The 21,155-nt window shown below is 43.5% G+C and overlaps 1 protein-coding gene across 2 annotated transcripts in view; it reads left to right on the top strand.

Annotated features, from left to right (window-relative positions):
- LOC139227558 (NAD(P) transhydrogenase, mitochondrial-like) overlaps positions 1-21,155 on the top strand; it is a 90,662-nt gene that overhangs the window by 14,968 nt on the left and 54,539 nt on the right. For both annotated transcript variants that reach the window (XM_070858404.1, XM_070858405.1), the window contains 7 exons: positions 6,082-6,311; positions 9,857-10,074; positions 12,721-12,808; positions 15,396-15,484; positions 16,070-16,257; positions 19,459-19,592; positions 19,727-19,918. In XM_070858404.1, the coding sequence (XP_070714505.1) occupies positions 6,082-6,311; positions 9,857-10,074; positions 12,721-12,808; positions 15,396-15,484; positions 16,070-16,257; positions 19,459-19,592; positions 19,727-19,918 (1,139 nt within the window). The remainder of the gene's footprint in view (positions 1-6,081; positions 6,312-9,856; positions 10,075-12,720; positions 12,809-15,395; positions 15,485-16,069; positions 16,258-19,458; positions 19,593-19,726; positions 19,919-21,155) is intronic.

Below are 21,155 nucleotides of genomic sequence, written 5' to 3'. Positions count from 1 at the left end.
ACCACTTTCTCCGGGGCAACTAGGATGTGCCTTGCCAGCGATCCTGAGCATGAAGAAAGTCAATAAATCTGGTAATTTATGGGCGAGGACCAGGAGAAAATGAACATGAAGGAACTTGCTATTCTTACCCTATGTGTTCTGCACTTGTACTCGAATTACAGCCATACAAAATTGATGGGCAGGAAAATACCACTGGGCCCATCAAACTCGTCCCACATCCATGATGGCCAGAGCATCATGACTAAACATTTCCAGTGAAGTTGAGGTCGAAGATCAGCCATGATCTTATTGAATGGCGGAGCAGGCTCACGGGGCCATATGGCCTAATGCTGTTCCTAATTCTTACGTTCTTACCCAATCTGACCTGTATGTGACCCTAATCTACATAGTTGATCCTTGACAACAGCAGCAACTTGCATCTATATAGTGCCGTGAATGTTGAAAAGCAGCCCAAGGTGCTTCGCAGAGGTGTAATCAGACAAAAATGGACACCAAGTCAAATAAGGAGATATTAAGAAGTTTGACGGAAAACATTGGCACAGAGATGGGTTTTCAGGGGGTGGAGAGGCAGAGGGGTTTGGTGAGCAAATTTCAGAGCATAGGCCCTAGAAGGCTGAAGGCGCGGTACCAATGGCAGGGTGAGGAAGATGCCGAAGAGGCTGCAGTCTGAGAAATGGAGAATTTGGGGAGTGCGGGTCATACCTTTTATAGAGATTGAGATGGGCAAGGCTTTGAAGGGCTATAAACTCGAGGATAAGAATTTTTAATTGTTTTATGGGAAAGTAACGACTTTCTGAGGATTGGGAGCCAGTATGGGACAGTGAGCACAGCGGTGATGGATGTGGAGATGGGATTTGCTCAGAAGAGCTTTGGATGAGCTAAAGTTTAGAGGGCAGCGGATGGCTCGCCTTTGAATGTTTGCATCTGGAGGTGACCAGCAAGGATGAGGGTTTCAACAGCAGATGGACAGAGATGGGCAACGTAACCGTCTTTGCGATGGTGAGGATAATGGTGTCGGAAGCTCCACTCCAGGTTGAATAGGATGCCAAGGTTGCAAGCAGCCTGTTGCAGCCTGAGATAATGGCTGGGAGGATGTGGAGTCTGTGGTGGGGGCTGGAGACGATGGCTTTGGTTTTCCCATTGTTTAACTGGAGGTTCGTCCAAGAGTGGATGTCAGACATTCGGTGTGACAACACCCAAGGTGGTGGAAGGGACGTAGAGCTGGGAGTCATCAGCGTACATGTGGGCGTTGACCCAGTGTCTACAGATGATGCAGCCATGGAGCAGCAAGTGGAAGAGAAGGGGCAAATGATAGATCCTTGGGTAACTCCAGAATGAATGATGTGGGAGTGGGAAGAGAAGCCATTTCTGGAGATGCTCTGATTCCGTTTGGATAGGGCACGAGTGAAACCAAGCGAGGGCAGTCCCACTGAGCTGGACAACGAGGGGCCCTGCAGAAGGATGGTGTGATTGACTGTTGACATCCTGCCCCATCATGGAGCAACACAAATATACTGCTGTTCTGTGGGGAAAATAACAACTTTGTGATATTAAGACTCTGAAACCTATTTAGTCTTCAGCTCCATTGGTAGTGTAATCTGATACTACTTAGTTGTTTATATCTGGTGTCGCTTGACTATTTCTTTATGCTGCAGCATGCACTCCTGTTTACAATGCTGATTTATGCTTTCTCATCAGTCATTTTCTGTTGCATTTTTAAAAAGATTAGGGTGGCCTGATGGCACAGCACAGCAGTATGCCTGTGTGTCGTTCCATGGTAGGGGACAAGACATTTCCTGATCTCTGCTGTCCATTCTTCAGGTAGATGCCAAATGATGGAATCATAGAAGCTTACAGCACAGAAGGAAGCAATTCGGCCCGTCATGCCTGCGCTGGCTCTTTGAAAGAGCAGTCGAGCTCAGTCCCACATTGCCCACTTTATGTCCGTAACCCTGTAATGGAGGATGCTGATTCCCTACAGAGACAGCAAGAGAAATTCAGATACCACGTCAATCTAGACTGGCCTTCTGACCCTCCCAGCAACAGGCTCAAAAGCATTATTGAGAACAAGATCATAAGTTACATTTCCACAAAGAAGCCCACTTGATCTCTTTGCAGGATACTGATCCTCTTGCTGTCCTATTGCAGCAACAGATTTTCTAAATGACTCTGATGTCCTAGACTGAGCCACTTGTCCTGGCAATCTGTGCCAGCTGATCATAAATCGCCCTCTGTGTAAAGAAATACATCGACATCGCAACTAAATTTGTCTTTGCAGCACTTTGAACCAGTTGTCCCTCTTGTCCTGCTGCCTTAGTATATCTGTAATTATCGTTTTGGGTTTACCTTCTGTATCCTGTTAGGTTTCATATGCATCCAGAAGGGCCTCTCTGGGATGTCTCCTCTTGACAGCTGAAGCTTATCAGCTGGTTCCACGTAGTCTATTCTCTGCCACCAAGGTTAGCCTAATTGCTCTACACGGCAATGTTTTTAGGACATAAATGGTCCCTCTAACCCTGAATTTGCAGCCCCTATGGGCGTGGATGAGGTGTACACACGCCCACAGGGGCCCCGCAAGTTCTGGGTTTAGGTACGCACAGTGCATGCACCTAAACCCGGAACTTGCGATCTGTCAAAATTCCTCCTCGCACATATCCAGAAGTAAAGGGCCTCTCCGGGTGGAGAGTTGGGCTATTTGTCCAATTTCTGCTCAGCGAATGCCCTTGAAATTATTATGACTGATAAAAGCAGGCGTAAGGCCTGTTTTTTTATCAGCGTAAGTCTTTTAAAGGACAAAGACACATTTTTCAGTAATTTAAACATTTAAAATCCTGTTAAATAAGGTAAGTGTTATATATGTATACTATAGATATACTCTCTGTGTGGTCACTGTATAGTTGCATAAGATGGAGAAGTCAGCTGAAACCAGCAAAAATGGATTGAAAATATTGGGGGCACCTAATACAAGGAAACCTAACCAAAAGGAAAGCATTATTCAAAGATAATGGGTCTAACAACTAAAAGTTTAAATATTGATTATGGTATAAATAATTTGATGTAGGAGTGGATTAAAAATAGGGGATACTATTTTAGGATTTTAAGATTCTTTGGGGTAGTACTTGGTCATTGTTGTCCAATTTTCTGGTTAGAAAATGGGAGCCAAAATGACCAATTTTGCAGGGCTATGCCCTGTGCCCAAGGACGTCTGAAAAATGTCAGATGCCATATTGGCCTTGGGGGCAGCCATCTAAAACAGGCATTAGGTGCCTTGCATCATCCAATGGGCGGCCAAACGCCTGTTTTAGGACCCTTCTGAGAGAACCCTGAGCGGAGCAGACGCTGGACCTGTCACGTTCGGGTTTTCCTGGTGTGGATGCGGCCTAGGAACCGGCTGCCTCCGAACAGATCAGTTATTTAAACATTCACGTGGAGCATGGGGCACTCCTCCCAGTAGCACAGCACTCCTCCCAGTAGCACAGCACTGCTGACTCCTGGTTGCGGCATGCATTGCCTGCACAGTGCTGATTCTGGACCCAAGATGGGCACCGACAAATTGTACCTTTTCCATTGAAATTCTGATTCAGAAGAAAATAATGCACCTCGTGAGATGCCACAGGCTAAAATACTGATCCAAAACCGAAAAAGAAACCCACAAGCAAGTGATTAAATCAGAAGTAAACACATGGGTGTGTGCTAAATTTGGCCTCAGATAATTGAAGGCTGCTCAAGTTTGGCACTCTTTTTCATCGTCTAAATCTTTTGATTAGATTACTGTCTCATTATTGTCTACACAACAGGATGTTCACTCTCTTGCTGAATTGAGAGCACATTGATAACAGTTGATAACAAATTTACTGTAAGCTCTTTACCTAACTTGGCTATGTTGTTGGATGTTAACTAATGTTGCACAATTATCTCTTCCACCTTGAAATTCTGCTCTCTGACTATTTTGGACAGTGGCCCAACTAGTCTATCCCCTGACACACTCAGCCTGGCTAAACTTGATCTCCCATTGAGCAACTTTTCTTTTAACGCCACTCACCTTCCTCCAAATAAATTGTGACACTGGGAATTCGCATGGATCCTAGCTATGCCTGTCTATGTTGAGCATTCTTTGTTCCAGTCCTACCCGGTTCCCTCCCTGATCCATTCTTCAGGTACGTAGATGACTGTGTCAGTGCTGCTTCCTGCACTCAGCCTGAGCTGGAGAATTTTATTAATATTGCTTCTAACTCTTTCCTTACCTTCATGTGGTCCATCTCTGACTTTTCCCTTCTCTTTCTCGACTTGTCGATCTCCATCTCTGGGGCTAGATTGTCCACTGATATCTACTGTGAGCACACTTACACTTATCTTGACCATACTTCTTCCCACACCGCTTCCTGTAAAGACTCCATTCCCATCTCCCAGTTTCTCCCTCTCCGTTGCATCTACTCGGACAATACCACCTCCCACACCAGAGCTTCTGTAATGTCCTCCTTTTTCCCATGCAAGCACAGGAAATGCAACACCTGCCCTTTCACCCCCACCATCCATAGCCCCACCAATACTCCTTCCTGTTGAGACAGCGATTTACTTGTGCTACTATTCCAACTTGGTATACTGTGGTCACTGATCACAATGCAGTCTCCTCTACATTGGGGAAACCAAACGCAGATTGGGTGATCGCTTTGCTGAACACCTCCGATTAGTCTGCAAGCATGACCCTGAGCTTCCGGTCCACCAATCACTTTAATTCTCTCTTCCACTCCCACTCTGACCTCTCTCGACCTCGTACACTGTTCCACTGAAGCTGAACGTAAGCTGGAGGAACTGCACCTCATTCCTAGGCACTGCGTAAATTGGCTGCTCTAAAAGTACTTCATTGGCTGTAAAGCGCTTTGAGACGTCCGATGGTCGTAAAAGGTGCTATATAAATGCAAGTCTTTCTTTACAGCCTTCTTGCCGTACAATTCATTTTAACAACTTCAGCGAGCAGGTGCTGATAATGGACAGGTGCCCCAGCGCTATGTAGAATCGGGGAGGTGTGGACTGGTGCCTGAGATACAGACCCCTTATTGGTACACACCAAGTGGGGTGGTCCACACCCCTAGGGTCGACTTGCCGTTTGTCCGCCACACTCCTGGACCTTGGGAGCTTTCTCCACTTTACCAGATGTTTCCCTCCTGTTCTGCTGCAATTGTTCAGGTATCCTCCGAACACATCCTCTGTTTCTGTAATTTCTCTCATAGTGCAAGGCCAAAAGAGGTGACAATCATCACTTTTGTCACTTAATCATCTCCTGCCCTCCACCCAATTACAGACCTCTCCCTTTTGTTCTTTTCCCTGGCTCTGTACCTGCTTATAAGCTGTTCATCTGTCACATCTTCTAGTTCTGACGAAAGGCCATCGACCTGAAACCGTAAGCCTCCCTTCCTACCTATCACAGATACCGCCTGACCTGTTGATTGTTTCTCGAATTTTCTGTTTTAAATGTACAATTATGGTTTATATCAATGTTTAAGATATATGTCACTGTTAATTCAAAAATGCTTTCATGACCCAGTTATGATTGCACTACATGATGCACGATCCACCATACGTCCATAAAAGTTGCCAAAGTACAGATGGAGACATTCCAGAAAACTGATCATTAAGGACCATCAATGACCTGCAGCTGAGTGGAAAGTTTCTGGATCAAACACATCCGGGCCAGGGTGTCCTTGGAGATGGAGCACGCGGTGTCCACTGGAGTGCATCATCACGCCCGGCAACCAAATTTTAATTTGATTTTATGTTTTTAAGTTAATTTGTTTTAATTGCCGGTGCTTTTAGTGTCCCCCTCCCCATTTATAGGGGGTACTTGGAAAAAAATTTGATTCTGTGCCCAAACCCCCCCCCCCCCCCCCCCCAAAAAAAAAGGGCCTTGTAAATGTTGGTGTTTCCCCCAGATCGGGGGGCACGGTTTAATGTTTTTTGTTTACTCCTAAAAGAGTTTCATTATGGAAACACTTGTACAAGTTGACCCTTTGCAACATGTTGTTTTGATATTGTTGCAATGTTTTTTTTTTAAACTGAAATTTTTTCCGTTATTTTATATAGGTGTCCGTTACAAAGATTTGGTTGTTGGCATTCCTAAGGAAATTTATAAGAATGAGAAACGGGTGGCCGTGTCCCCTGCAGGTGTTCAAGCCCTCGTCAAACAGGGATTTACTGTGAAAGTGGAGACGACAGCTGGAGACGGTGCCAAATTCTCCGATGACCAATATCGAGAGGCTGGAGCCATTATTAATGAGACAAAAGACGTTTTTGGATCAGATATTGTTCTAAAGGTATATACCCTACCTAGGAACCAATGAAGAGTAAACATGCCTGAAATATTTTCACAAAGCAAATGGCGCTGAGAGAGACTATGCATGTATTCCACATGTTTTCTTTTCCAATTATTTGCTGAAACATTGGCCCTGAAATCCCGGCCTCCCCAGGTCCGTACGGAGTGCGTACGGACCCCGGAGGCATCGCAAAAGCCAGTTTTCAGCGCGCAATGCGCATGCGCAGAAAACCATTTTATCCGATCTGTCAGGTTTGACAGATCGCACGCATCTTGGCAGCCAGGACATTCGCATGGGCGAGATTGCACAGTTTGCCCTGCGAATGTCCTTAAAACTCTTGCGCCTGGTAAAAGCAGGCGCATAGCCTACTTTTACCAGCGTAAGAGTTTTAAAACATAGAAAAATAAAATTTAAAAACCGATTTTTTTAATGTTTAAAAACCCTGCTCACTTTTTAACCACTAATTACAAAACTTAAAAAAAATCGGAAAAATAGATATTTTTTTCTAACACGTTTATTAACTTTAATTTCGATTAATTTTAATTATGTGAGGTGAGTTTTTTATTTCTTATCTGTTTAGTGTGGGGTTTTTTTTCTCATTAATGAGAAATGAGAACTCCTCATAGGTACAGAGTTCCCATTGCTATTAATGAGAATGCTGTACCTGATATTGGTTGTGACTGCACTTTCTGCGTTCGAACCTCGAGGACAGGAGTGCACTTCGAAGCGCGGAAAGAGAAGGCCTCCCGCCGCGGAATCACAGGCGTCTCCAGGAACCCATTTCGTAAAAAGTCTGGTTGGAGGTGTTCGTCCGAAAGAAGCCTCTGACTGGAATTTCAGGCCCATTAATTTGATGTACCTTTGGCAGAATCTTTAAACTGATGTATTATGTTTTTAGAAGGAAGCTTGCTTGGGGAACTTAATTTTATTGAGCCGACAAGTTTTAAAAGTTTGCTCCGATACACAATACTCCGCATGATCTAAGCACGTGTTACTGTGTTGTGTAGAAGCCACATTGCGAGGAATCTATTACAGCCTGCACCAATGTGGTGTTGCATTGGGATTTGAGGCTCAGACATCCTAACTTAAAAAACGATGCAAGGTGTGAGATTGAAGTAGAGCAGTGGGCGAGAGGGGGGAAAGTGATGTCTTGTCTAAAGCAATAGCTAAGTCTCCCTTTGCAACTCCTTTGTTGCAGATTTTAGTGCATATGCTATAGTGATGTGCTTCATTACATCTCACGTGCTGCAAGGTATAAAACAATGGTAGTGCTGGAGATAGAAGGGAACTTCGCTCAGGCCATCTGATGGAAGTGTCCCTTCTGCCAACTGCGAGTGGCGCGATAATGATCCTATGGTAATACGGGTGCAGCATCCGGAATGTTCCGGAATCTGGACTCTGGGACGATTCATGGCAGGGTCGTCTGGAATCCGTAAAATGTTCCGGAATCCGGACCGGGCGACCCTGCCCGACCTCGGGGCCTCGCCGCTGCCCGACCTCTGGGCCTTGCCTCGCCGTCTTTACCTCGGGGCCTCCTTGCCGGCCCGCACGAACTCTTCCTCGGCGGGGCTCCGCCCGACGACGACATCCTTGGTGGAGCCCACTGGCCCGACAACCTCCGTGGCGGAGCCCCACCCAAACACCACCTCTGCGGGGCCGCCCCGCCCGACAGCCTCCTCAACGGGGCCCCGCCCGACAGCCTCCTCAATGGGCTCGCGCCCGATGCAAACACCACCTCGATGGGCCCCGGACGGTCCGAACAACTCCTCGGCAGGTACCCTTCCCCCCCCCCCCCCCCCCCCCCACTTTCTGACGTTCCGAAATCCGGAAATACCCGAACCTGGGCTCGGGTGTTTCCGAATTCGTGATGTCAGAAAGACGTTCCAAAATCCGGAAAAACACGAAAACCAGCTCGGCCTCGGTCCCGAGGTTGCCGGATTCGGGATGCTCAACCTGTATCCATGGTTACGGAATGGTCTGTTGCTGTTGTGATGCTCCACCCAGCAGCCCCTAAGGACTGGCAAAACTGAGGATTGGCAAGCCCACAAAAGGCCAGAGTCAGAGGGAACAGAGAGTTCAGGGGGCCAAGGGTGTTGTAGGGTTGAAGCAAGTTTATAGAGACGGGAGGGGTAAGGTCATTAATACAAAATTCTTATTTTTATTCGCTTTGAGGGTACTGGGAGCTAATGTGGTTCAGCCAGGATCAATAGATGCACATGACCTAGATATCCAATTTGTGTAACTTCTCAAGGAGAAATTGATGGGAATGAAGATTTAAATTGTAGTTAGCATAAAATGCCTCTGTGTATAATAATAATTAATTACAAATGGTAAAGAACCTTTCATTTGTTCATCCACACAAATATTGCTGACTGGAGAAAGAAACTCTTGTGGTCATTTTTAAATAATTGCATGATCCATCCTCAATTGAACCACAGAATTCAATGAATTAGTTTGTATGGAAGCCAAAATCCGTATCAAAAATAGTTTGTATTGTGCAGTACCTAATTATTGTATTCAACTTGGTAAAGCATTCTAAAATGTCATTATTATATACCCATATGTCATTATTATATACCCATCAGAGTTGATCATTTTAAATAAAGCAAACCATTAAACTGTTTTTAGCTCTAGGATTACATTTCTACACTGGACAAAATTTATTAAAGAGGAAGAAAAGTCAAACGAGAGAACTTGTTCGAGTTCTTCCCACTTTTTATGGACGAATATAGTCCCGCAGGTGCTCTGCAGCAGATATGAGGTTGCTAACTTCAAGCTGGCCTGCTAGCTTTCTGCCCAGACACAATGCTACACCCTGGGAAATCTACATTCCCAACTTGTAATGTGCTTGTTCAGGATCAGGTGGCTTACGGCGTGGTTCAAAGGCCAGTTGGACATGACCAACCATCTCTGCTGCTGGCAATGTAGTTGCTCTGTGATACTCTCCAATAATTGATGTCACTGGAGTGGCCTAGCAGCAGGAGGGGGGACACTACTTAAGGTAAAAAAGACTATTTTAAAAAAAAGACTGCCGTTTTCTTCTTTTTAAAAAGGGCGGGGGGAGGAGTTTTCTTCGTCTTTAAATCTCTCAGCTGCATGCCACTTCTCAATTGAATACTTCAGAAAATAGCATTTTAAAAGGTCTCTTGCAGCAAAAAAAACTTGATTGCGCTCAATAGTCTGGCCAAACTAGATCTCCATGTGAGGAGTTAGGTGCAGGCTAGCCTATTTGGGTGGAACGCGAGCATATGCAAATCACAGTTGTATGCAAATGTTCTCAATATCCCAGCACTTTGGACACCGTCCCAATGTTTGCACAATGCCTGAGGCAGCCCCTCCCCCCCATAAAGCACTACAGATATTTCTTTACATTAAATTATATATAAATGCGAGTTGTACTTGTTCGCCCGTAAGACTTTTCTAACTGGTCCAAATTCAAATATAATTGTCACTCTCGTTTGCTGGCTGTTGGAATGTGTGTTACTTTGGAACAGTTTCAAGTGTTTAATAATAATTAAATATATATTTTCTAAATCTGTTTGCAGGTTAGGCCTCCGATCTTCAATAACACCCTGGGAGCACATGAAGCAGACCTCCTGAAGGAGAGAGCGACTCTTGTCAGCTTTATCTATCCAGCCCAGAACTCCGATCTCATGAATAAACTTGCTCAGCGCAAGGCCTCTGTCCTGGCTATGGACCAGGTCCCTCGAGTTACTATAGCTCAGGGATATGATGCTCTCAGTTCCATGGCTAACATAGCAGGGTATAACCAACATTTTTTTTTTAAATGAATGACATTGGGTTTTAAACCAGTTTTTATAGCATTGGTAATCCCATTGACCCAAGTGCCCCAGCGATTAGTGCTTGGGGCCCCTACTGTTTCTAATCTATATGGATGAACTGGATTTGGAAGCACAATGCAACTTGGTCAGATTTGCAAAGACTGAACTAAAGGGGGAGGGAATATTTGAATCTGGTGAGGCAGCTAAGGGACCACAGAAGGATGTCGAGGAAACTTGCAATTGGGCAGAACAATGGCAGAGGAAATTCAATAAAGATAGGGGCAAGGTATTGGACTTTGGAAGAAAACATTGGTGACTTGTACTCAGTAAATGGTGGTGAACCAGCTAGGGGAAAGGCTGAAAGGCGAGCAATGGACGATTCAGCACATTCTGTGTCTCGTCATTGCAAACAGTAGACAACAAAGCAAACAGAATGCTGAGCTGCATTGCTAAATCAGTAGAGTGTAAATCTGAAGCCATCATGCTGAAGTTGTAATTAGCTCTGGTTAGCTGGGTTCTCACTGCCAATTCACAGGAGTTAAAATCTAAGCCTGGGAAGCAGTGCAGACAAGGGCCACGAGATTGATTAATAGTGTCAGAAGACTTTTTTGTGAGAAATCTTGTACTCTTCAGCTTTGAAAAGGGGTGAACAAAGGGGACCTTATTGGGGTATATAAATTACAAAGTAGAATAAAATCGGTTAATCTGAAACAATATTTAAAGTTAAACCGTGATTCTAGGAAAAGGGGACATGGGTACAGATTAATAAACAGCAAGTTCAGGACTGAATCAGGACACATTTCTTCAAGCAGTGATATGGTAGTGGGAGCAAAAAACTCGTTCAAAATGAAGTTGGGTGCTATTAGGGAGGGAGGGAGGGGGGCGGGTGATGAACCCTAGCTTTCTATGGAAGGATGAGTTAGATGGATAGACTGGTCTCCCTTTCCCTCATTTGCACTTAGCTTTGAAAAGTGATTCTGGATCTTGTTAAGATATGGTGGTGTTGTGGTTCTGATATTGGATTAAAAATGTAGAGGTCATGGATTCAAATCCCATCATGGCAATTTGTGAAATTGTATTAAATCTGGTGATTTGTGGGCTGACACCAGAAAAGAAAGACTTGAATTTTTAGAGTGCATATCAAGATCACCGGATGTCCCAAGGTGCTTTACAGTCAATAAAGTACTTATTTTGAAGTGAAGTCAATGTAATGTAGGAATAACAATGCAAGCGGCAGGATTGTTGTAAAAACCCAACTCGTTCATTAACATCCTTCACAGAAGGGGACCTTTGCTTTCCCCTTCCCTCCTATCTGGTCAGACTTAAATGTGGCTTGTGCTCCACACAACGAGGTTGACTCTCAATGTCCTCAGGGCAACTAAGGATGGGAAATAAATGCTACCCTTGCCAGTGTCACTCGCACGACAAGAAAAACCAATCTCCTTTAGGCATAGCTTTTTGAAGAATTACCAAACAACAAATCTTGAAGATAAGAGGTGCTAGTAATTAATTATAGTGTTTGTGTGTGTGTATATAAATAAATAATTTAAAAAAAATATATGCCCAAGACTAGATTGGAATGTAGAATTGTGTCTTTGTGCTTTACAACGCTGACTGCACTGTTGTAAAGCGCTTTGAGATGTCCGGTGGTCGTGAAAGGCGCTATATAAATACAAGTCGTTTTTTAATCAATGCCTATGTATTCAGACAATAATTGAGACCAGAGAGAATGTTTACAACAATCAGTAGGGCTGTGACCACACTCGATCAGCTCCGCTGGGCAGGCCACATTGTTCGCATGCCAGACTCGAGACTCCCAGAGCAAGCGCTCTACTCAGAACGACTTCATGGCAAACGAGCCAAATGTGGGCAGAGGAAACATTACAAGGACACCCTCCAAGCCTCCCTGATAAAGTGCAACATCCCCACCGACACCTGGGAGTCCCTGGCCAAAGACCGCCCTAAGTGGAGGAAGTGCATCCGGGAGGGCACTGAGCACCTCGAGTCTCATCGCCGAGAGCATGCAGAAACCAAGCGCAGGCAGCGGAAAGAGAGTGCGGCAAACCAGTCCCACCCACCCTTTTCCCTCAACGACTATCTGTCCCACCTATGACAGGGACTGTAGTTCTCGTATTGGACCGTTCAGCCACCCAAGGACTCACTTCAGGAGTGGAAGCAAATCTTCCTCGATTCCGAGGGACTGCCTATGATGATGATGGGTTGTAGTCTTCAGGCAAAAATGTATCCTCCTTCAGTACAATTTTGTATGGAATTTTTAAAAATTATTTGTGTATTAGTGTGATACATGTTACCATTTTAAGTATAGATGTCTACTTGTATACAGAGTGACAGTTGGGGGCAGAGCTTCAGTTGCCTTTGCTCTGATCGCTGCAACTCCTTCCTTAAATCCCTCTGTTTCTCTCTCTCTACTTTACACCCAAACTGTCGGGTCACTTCTCCTAACTCTCCTACAGACGGATCGACATTTGTCCCTCTGTAAAGCATCGTGCAGTGGGTTCCTGCATTAAATATGCTTTAGAATTGCAAGCTGTTGGTGTCCTCATTTACAATAACTATCCGTTCCTTACTAAAAATGTTCTCAAATGTATATTGTTTTTATTTTCCAGGTACAAGTCGGTTGTCCTGGCAGCTAACCATTTCGGTAGATTTTTCACAGGTCAGATAACGGCTGCTGGGAAAGTGCCACCTGCTAAGGTAAAGATTGTTTACTAAACAGTGCCATGGAATTTATATTCAGTACAACCATGATATCGTAATGCTGAACCGTTGCGAAACTCGAGACCTATTAAACGCTCTCTCAGCCTCGTGGAACCCTCCATAAAATAATCATTCCTGCCCTAGAAAATTAATCCTCCCGAAGCACATTTTTTAATCTCAAATGATGGATCTCATTAGCTGCTATTAGTATACGTGGTGCTGGACACCGTTAATGATGGTAAAATTATACTGCATGGGTTAGACTTCAGTACTTTTAGCGCATTCGGACATTTTCTTCATCGTTCTGATTATCTTTGTGTTAATTAAATGAAAAATTCCCTGCTGAATAAAGAGGAACTGCATTCAGTTTGTATGCAAAGTGTAACCAGCTCTTTTAGGGTTAAGTATTCTCGAAGCTAGATCCTCATGTTAGATAACTTTACAATAACCTTCAGCATTGGAGGACCGTGACATGTATTTTTTTGAAGTTCAAAAGCTTAGAAAAGTGTCAGAAATGTGCTGACCTTTGTTGAGATGGAGGAAAATGCTGGAGATGCTCAGTGGGTCGATCTGTATCTGACAAAAAAAGAAAGGTCGAGTGTCCGGCACCATTACTGGTTGTAAACCTGTGCCCCAAGGCATCAACCTGTCTTTTCTCTTTCAGATGCTGACAGACCTACTGTACATTTTCAACATTTTAAGTTTTGATTTCCAGCATTTGTAATTTTCTTTCTTTTTAATCCCTGTTGAAGACTCTCTATTTACACGGCACTTTTTACTGCTTCTGTTCTTTCGATAACATACTTGATACCTTGGTGTTTTACTGCAGTTTGCAGCAAAGCTCTCCCTTTTAAGGACTTCCCCAGTATGGCTTGTATTCTGATTGGAAGCTGATTTTTGAATATGCAACTAGAATTGTGGGATGATAATTACTGAATTACCAGGAAAATGGTAGCAAGTGCTGAGGAAAAATTGGCATCAAAAGAATATGGGTGAAATGATTCAAAAGATATGTACACATTCCTTTATTTGTTTTGTGTCGGCCCTGGACTTTTACCTCTGCAGTTAGACTTGGCTATGGGGGATGTGGGCAGTGTCAGATACCTGCTCCTCCCTGTAGAGGAGTTCTTCCCCATTGAAAGACCTGCTGGAATGGCTGAACACCGACTGAGCTTGTTACAGCTGGTCAGCAGTTTTCAATGATGGGCAGGTTTACGATTGAAACCTGCATCTTCAAGTTAGCTGGTGATGAATATTTTAGATTTTAATATCCATTTAATTTGTGTGTTCTGTATTTAAAAAAAAAAAAAAATGTTCTCCATATTGAAGGTTAACATGTATCGTTCAAAATATCCACAGGATACAATTATTATAATTTCCATTCTTCCAGAAGTGATAATTCACTTATTAATGAAACTTGGCTTAAATTGTATGTTGGGTGTCACATTATAGTGCAGTGTGACACTGTAACTTAAGCAGACCCTCAACAATTAAGCATCACACTTGACGATACATTGACTATTCCCTTTGCAATCGCTAATTTTAAAAGATCTATCCAAATAGTTGTATTCTCCTGCCCTTTCTCCATATTCCTTTACATTTTAACTTTTTCAACTATTTATCTAATTCCCTTTCAAAAGCCATTGTGAATACTATTTACACTGATTCTGGTAGGGCATTCTTTGTCCTAACTACCCTCCATTAACACAAATCCTAACCTATCCTTTATTTTTTTGGAGATTACTTGAAATTTATGCTGATGCACCGTCCAGTGGAAATAATTTTTTTTCCCAATTTAAGAAAGAAAGGCTTGCATTTCTATAACGCCTTTTACGACACCTGGATGTCTCAAAGCGCTTTACAACCAATGAAGTACTTTTGCAGTGCAGTCACTGTGGGAAATGCGACAGCCAATTTGCACACAGCAACTCCCACAAACCGCAATGTGCTAATGACCAGATAATCTGTTTGTTATGTTGATTGAGGGATAAATATTGGCCAGGACACCAGGGATAACTCCCCTAGTCTTCTTCAAAATAGTGGCCATGGGATCTTTTACGTCCGAGAGAGCAGACGGGGCCTCAGTTTAATGTCTCATCCAAAAGACGGCAACTCCGACAGTGTCGCACTCCCTCAGCACTGCACTGGAGTGTCAACCTAGATTTTTTTGTACTCTAGTCCCTGGAGTGGGACTTGAACCCACAACCTTCTGACTCCGAGACGAGTGTGCTACCCACTGAGCCACAGCTGACTCATTTACCTCATCAATCCCCTTTAATTTTGAACATCTCTATCGGATCTCCTCTAATTCTTTGCTGCTTGTATGAACAGAGCTTTAGTTTCTCCTCATAAGTAAAACCTCTCATCTCTGATATCATAATGAATCTTATTCTGTACCTGCTCCATGGCCTTGGCAGCTTTCCTAAAGTAGGACTCCCAAAAATGGACATCGTAGTATAACTGTAGCCCAAGCTGTGATTTGTATTAACAAATGTTGGTTATAAGTTTTTGTTGTAATCGCTGCAATTACTGATGGGTTTTATGCAGTTTCTCTCTTTAAACCTTCTAATGTGTTGTACACCAGGTATTGGTTATTGGTGGTGGTGTTGCTGGTTTAGCTGCTGCTGGTGCTGCCAAATCAATGGGAGCCATCGTTCGTGGTTTTGACACGAGGTAATGTTGCTTTTGTTACATGCAAGTAGTTAAATATTTCTGTCAATGTAAATGCTATACAGGTACTTTAAAATGGGAAAGGGAACAGAAAATTATTAATCAATAGTAAGAAATACCTTTGTCATTATGGTCAGAAAGTTTGAATTTCAGCCTCCATAGCAAGATGTTCAATTAAAAGTACACGGTGTAACTAAAATACATGAGGCATTCAGCCAGAAGAAATTGTGAGATTTGCGGAGCCTGTCTCGACAGCAGGGTTGGGATGGTACATGCGGTGGTCAGCACGCTCGATTCACAAATCGAGAGAGTAGGGTCTCAGAAAATGTATCCCATTGTACACCAAATAATTAATTAACAGTATAAAAATGTTGGGCAGGTGGAGCTGATCGTGGTATTCTGAGATTTTAGTATTGGGTCTGAGGAGCTGGTTGAGAAGCATTTTTGGTAGCCATTAATGAGCGAAAAGCTCAGATGGGTTTGTAAGGTCACTGAAGGTCCCAATAGTGGATCCTGAATATTATTCTAACCCTCATTCAATCCTAATGCTTTATCTAAGACAGTCTGTCTTGTGTCATTCTGATGTAGAGATGCAGCTTTGGAACAGTTTAAATCATTCGGGGCAGAACCCCTTTCTGTTGACATGGAGGAATCGGGAGAAGGGACCGGTGGATATGCTAAAGTGATGTCAAAAGAATTTATTGAAGCAGAGATGGCACTGTTTGCCAAGCAGTGTAAGGAGGTGGATATTCTCATTAGTACTGCTCTTATTCCAGGTGAGTGATGACAGCTTTGAAACTTACAATATAAAAGGTTGTGGGGCTGAAATTGCCTACTTTTTTTTTTAAGGCCCGTTGCTAACTGGATGGTAAGGCCTTTCAGACCCGGGGCAGGCGGATCCATCCACAATTACCCGTTTCCACCACACCAGATGTTTGCGTGACGCGAAGCCGCCAGTAGCTGGGTGATACGGCCGCCCTTAAAAGGGCCACCGCGGCCGCCATTTTTTTTTTTTGTCGACACGACAATGGCTGCCGCTGGTTCGCCCGGCCCCCCCCCCCTTGGGTGTTGGGCTGCTGACCTGACCAAACCCCCTTCCCTGATGGCCCAGTGGGCGCCAAGGAGGCCTCATAGGCCTCGCAGCATCTCTCCGCTTTAAGTGAAGAGGAGGGACATTGCTGACATCATCACCGCGGTGCTGTCCTGGTCAACGCGGCGGTGATTGACACCACCCTGCTCCCAAAGCACTGGGAGGCGGTGACAAAGTTAAAGATCCGAATTTCCCGCCTCCTCCCTCCGACTCCCGCTGGGTGGTCATAATTTGAATAATTAAAATTATCCGCCCCAAACGAGTTGGAGGGCAATTTCCAGGCCTGTATATACAATTCACTAAACCTCTTGTCATTTTATTTGCAAATTACTTTTAAGAGCTCCAGTTTCCCCAAAGGGCGGTGTGACTGCTGCCAACAAACCGGAAATTGTTGCATGCGCAGTCTGTTTTTTTTTGGTGGTTTCCATTTTTTTTTAATCTGTTTGGAGAATGTTTGGAGGCTCAGTTTGGAAAAAAAATTGAAAGTTAAATGATCCCAAGTGGTGGGGAGCGTGGCTGGAATGTCGGGACCAAGGAGTCGGCATCAAATGTCGGGATAAAGGAGTGGGGCTGAAATCCTGGGAATAGGGAGCAGAGCAAGCCGAAAAATCACCGGAATTTCTAGATGAACGCGCAGAAAGCTTCTGAACAGATTCTTGAATGATCGGGGAGTCAAGGCTTATGGAGAACAGGCAGGGAAGTGGAGCTGAGGCCAAGATCAGATCAGCCATGATCTTATTGAACGGCGGAGCAGGCTCGAGGGACCGTGTGTCCTACTCCAGCTTCTATTTCTTATGTTCGTCTTCTCTCTTCTGGAGTCTCAAGTTTATAAATAAATTAATGGAAATTCGCAGGGTTTTCTCAGAGACACTTGGTAGTTATAAAGGTATAGTATGATGGAATATACATTTTTTTTTAATTACATTTCATGCAGATAATCAATACATTCAGCATTTGAATTAAATCTGATTGGGTTAGATTTTTGACTGCTGCTTCTGGGCATGTAGAGCCTTAGCTGGACGTAACACAGGGAAGAAAGTCCGGTGGGATGGGATCGCACTCCCCTAATGGAGTCTGCCTGATTTTCCTTCCACTTGAATAAACGGACTGCACTGAGTTTGCTGTTCTGAGCCGAGCGGCCTCCGTGTCTCTGGGCTATGGATAGGGAAAAAGATCAAATGGGGTCACCACTCCTGATTGCTGCTATCTAGTGACTCCTGCTGGAAAGTGAATGCGTGTGCAAGTGTGGACAAGATCAGGCTCAGCTTATGCATTTGGATGAACAAGAATAAAGAACGGAACTCGACCTGAAGTGGTAACTTTCTCAATTTGTTGGAGAAGACAGAGATACATAAGTATTTGAAAGTGAGCGTACAGGATATTTAACACACTGAATGTCTCACTCCATGTTATCTCTTACTCTGTATATGATCCCAGCGTATCTATGACCCTGTACATAATATAGTCCTGGGTAAATCTTGAAATCTACTGCTCTTAATTCAGTGATGCTTAATTCAACTGATTTGAAAATTCCAACCTTGCTGTGATATTTACATAACTTAATTCAAATTATTGCATTAAATGACTAAGTTATGTGAAATGGACGGTATGTCTCACATTCTGGAAGGAAATTAAACTTTAGGGTTTACATCAAGAATGAATGAATGCAAAAGCAGAAGTCATGATGTCTATGTATAAAACAATAATTAGGCCACACTTGGCATATTGTGTGCAGATTTACTATAGCGTTGGAGAAAATGACGTAAAAATTTCTTCGAGATGAGGGTCCTGAGCTATGAGGAGTGGCTAGAGAAAGTTGAGCTGTATTCTCTCAAACTGAGTAAATTGAAGGGTGATTTAATGAAGGTGTTCAAAATGCTAAAAGCAATAGGTAAGGAAAAACGGCTAGATTTTCTGCATTGGTAAGTATATCAAATACACATGGTCATGATTTAAAATCGGCACTGGATGCATATAGGTGTAAATAGCAGCAACGTTTCCATGAATGTGGAATGCTTTTCTAAGTTAGTTACAGCTTTCAAAAAGATTCTGAATAATTACTTAAAGAAGCGGAACAAAGGGGGAGAAAGCATGTAAATGCGGCTGTCGAAGGAACTAAATTCAGTGCAGGCAAGATGGGGTAAATTGTCTCCGCATGTGCTAAAATTCGATGCTTCATTGATCAAATGCCTTTCCAACACCCATTGTCTAGGCATATAAAGAATAGGCAACTGGATGAGGTACGAGAGGGCTGCCAGAACCAGGGGCACATATCCCAGTATGGCACTGCCCTTTGGGGATGAGGTGTAATGGGGTGGGGGAGAAAGAGTATTAAATATTATACAGGAAATAAGATTATGTTGCAGCATCCATTGCTTTAAATTTATTGTTTTGAGCTGACTCAATGCAGTGTGGGGTTTCAGTGCAATCGGATGAGGAGAACTGTATATATGCAGCTGAGAGTTAGGTGACAATTTCTGTTGATTTATAAAGTAGAACAAAGATTTGTGCTTATTTTTAGGATTTGGGACTAAATAACTGAATTGAGGAGAAATTTTAATCTTGGGAATCCTCTACCACAGAGGGCTGTGGAGGCTCAGTCATTGAATATAATATTCAAGACTGAGATCAATAGATCCTTGGGCACTAAGGGAATCAAGGAATATGTGGACAGAGCGGGAAAGTTGAGTTGAGGCAGAAGACCAGCTATGATCTTATTGAATGGCGGGGCAGGCTCAAGGGGCCATATGGCCTACTCTTGCTCCTATTTCTTATGCTTTATGTGCTTATTTTATTTTTTAATATGCTCTGTTTTTTCAAGTTGAGTATATGATATCAAGAAGGAAGGATGGTACATTTAACAGTTTGTGTTTATGTGGGTTTACAGGAAAGAGGGCACCAACTCTTATCACCAAGGCTATGATAGAAACAATGAAGGATGGCTCAGTTGTTGTAGATCTTGCGGCTGAAGCTGGTGGAAATATAGAAACGACAAAACCCGAGGAAATTTATGTACATAAGGTTAGCATTTGAAAAGTCATTTTGAAGTGATTTTTGTTTTGTAGGTATTTATGTGGGCTGACCACGGTTACAGTCTTAAATGTTTTGCAAATTTTGGTTTGTCTTTTTGTTGACTCTCTCCTCTGATCTGTTAGGGTGTGACCCACATAGGTTATACGGATCTGCCAAGCAGAATGGCCACACAGGCCAGTAGCCTGTACTCAAACAATGTTTTAAAGCTGCTGAAGGCAATCAGCGCTGACCAGGAATACTTTTACTTTGAGCCCAAGGATGAATTTGGCTATGGAACGGTTGATCACGTTATCCGAGGCACTTTGGTGATGCAGGTGGGTGTTCCTGGTGCATGGATCTCTGATTCAGATAATTATAGAAGGCTTTGAACAGAATAGCTGTACTAGTAAAGAAGCTTAAAACTGCTTGTTCTGTAACATGAAGTATTCATTTGTATTTTAACTTGTAATTGTCATAAAAATATGAGGTGGAATTAGGCAGTGAGATATTGGTGTATGAACATTACATGGATTATCCTATTAGTTGGCCATATTCTCCATTAGGGTTCTCTGCTGAACAAGCAATTTCTACACGGAACAGCAACAGCTATTTACAATATACATTAATGATTTAGATGAAGGAATTAAATGTAATATATCAAAGTTTGCAGATGACACTAAGCTGGGTGGCGGTGTGAGCTGTGAGGGGGATGCTAAGAGGCTGCAGGGTGACTTGGACAGGTTAGGTGAGTGGGCAAATACATGGCAGATGAAGTATAATGTGGATAAATGTGAGATTATCCACTTTGGTGGTTAAAAACAGAAGGGCTGATTATTATTTGAATGGTGACAGATTGGTAAAGGGGGAAGTGCAACGAGACCTGGGTGTCATGGTACATCAGTCATTGAAGATTGGCATACAGGTGAAGAAGGCAAATGGCATGTTGGCCTTCATAGCGAGGGGATTCGAGTATAGGAGCAGGGAGGTTTTACTGCAGTTGTACAGGGCCTTGGTAAGGCCACACCTTGAATATTGTGTACAGTTTTGGACTCCTAATCTGAGGAAGGACATTCTTGCTATTGAGGGAGTGTAGCGAAGGTTCACCAGACTGATTCCCGGGATTACGGGACTGACATATGAATAAAGACTGGATCGACTAGGCTTGTATTCAATGGAATTTAGAAGAATGAGAGGGGATCTCATAGAAACATATCAAATTCTGACGGGATTGGACAGGTTAGATGTAGGAAGAATGTTCCCGATGTTAGGGAAGTCCAGAACCAGGGGTCACAGTCTAAGGATAAGGGGTAAGCCATTTAGGACCGAGATGAGGAGAAACATCTTCACTGAGTTGTGGGCATGCGGAATTCTCTACCACAGAAAGTTGTTGGGGCCAGTTCATTAGATATATTCAAAGGGGAGTTAGATGTGGCCCTCACAGCTGAAGGGATCAAGGGGTATGGAGAGAAAGCAGGAATGGGGTACTGAAATGCATGATCAGCCATGATCATATTGAATGGCGGTGCAGGCTCGAAGGGCCGAATGGCCTACTCCTGCACCTATTTTCTATGA

The sequence above is a fragment of the Pristiophorus japonicus genome, chromosome 17 (genome assembly GCF_044704955.1).
Source record: "Pristiophorus japonicus isolate sPriJap1 chromosome 17, sPriJap1.hap1, whole genome shotgun sequence".
In the NCBI taxonomy this organism is placed as follows: Eukaryota; Metazoa; Chordata; class Chondrichthyes; family Pristiophoridae; genus Pristiophorus; species Pristiophorus japonicus.
This window is presented reverse-complemented; position numbering and strand designations above follow the sequence as displayed.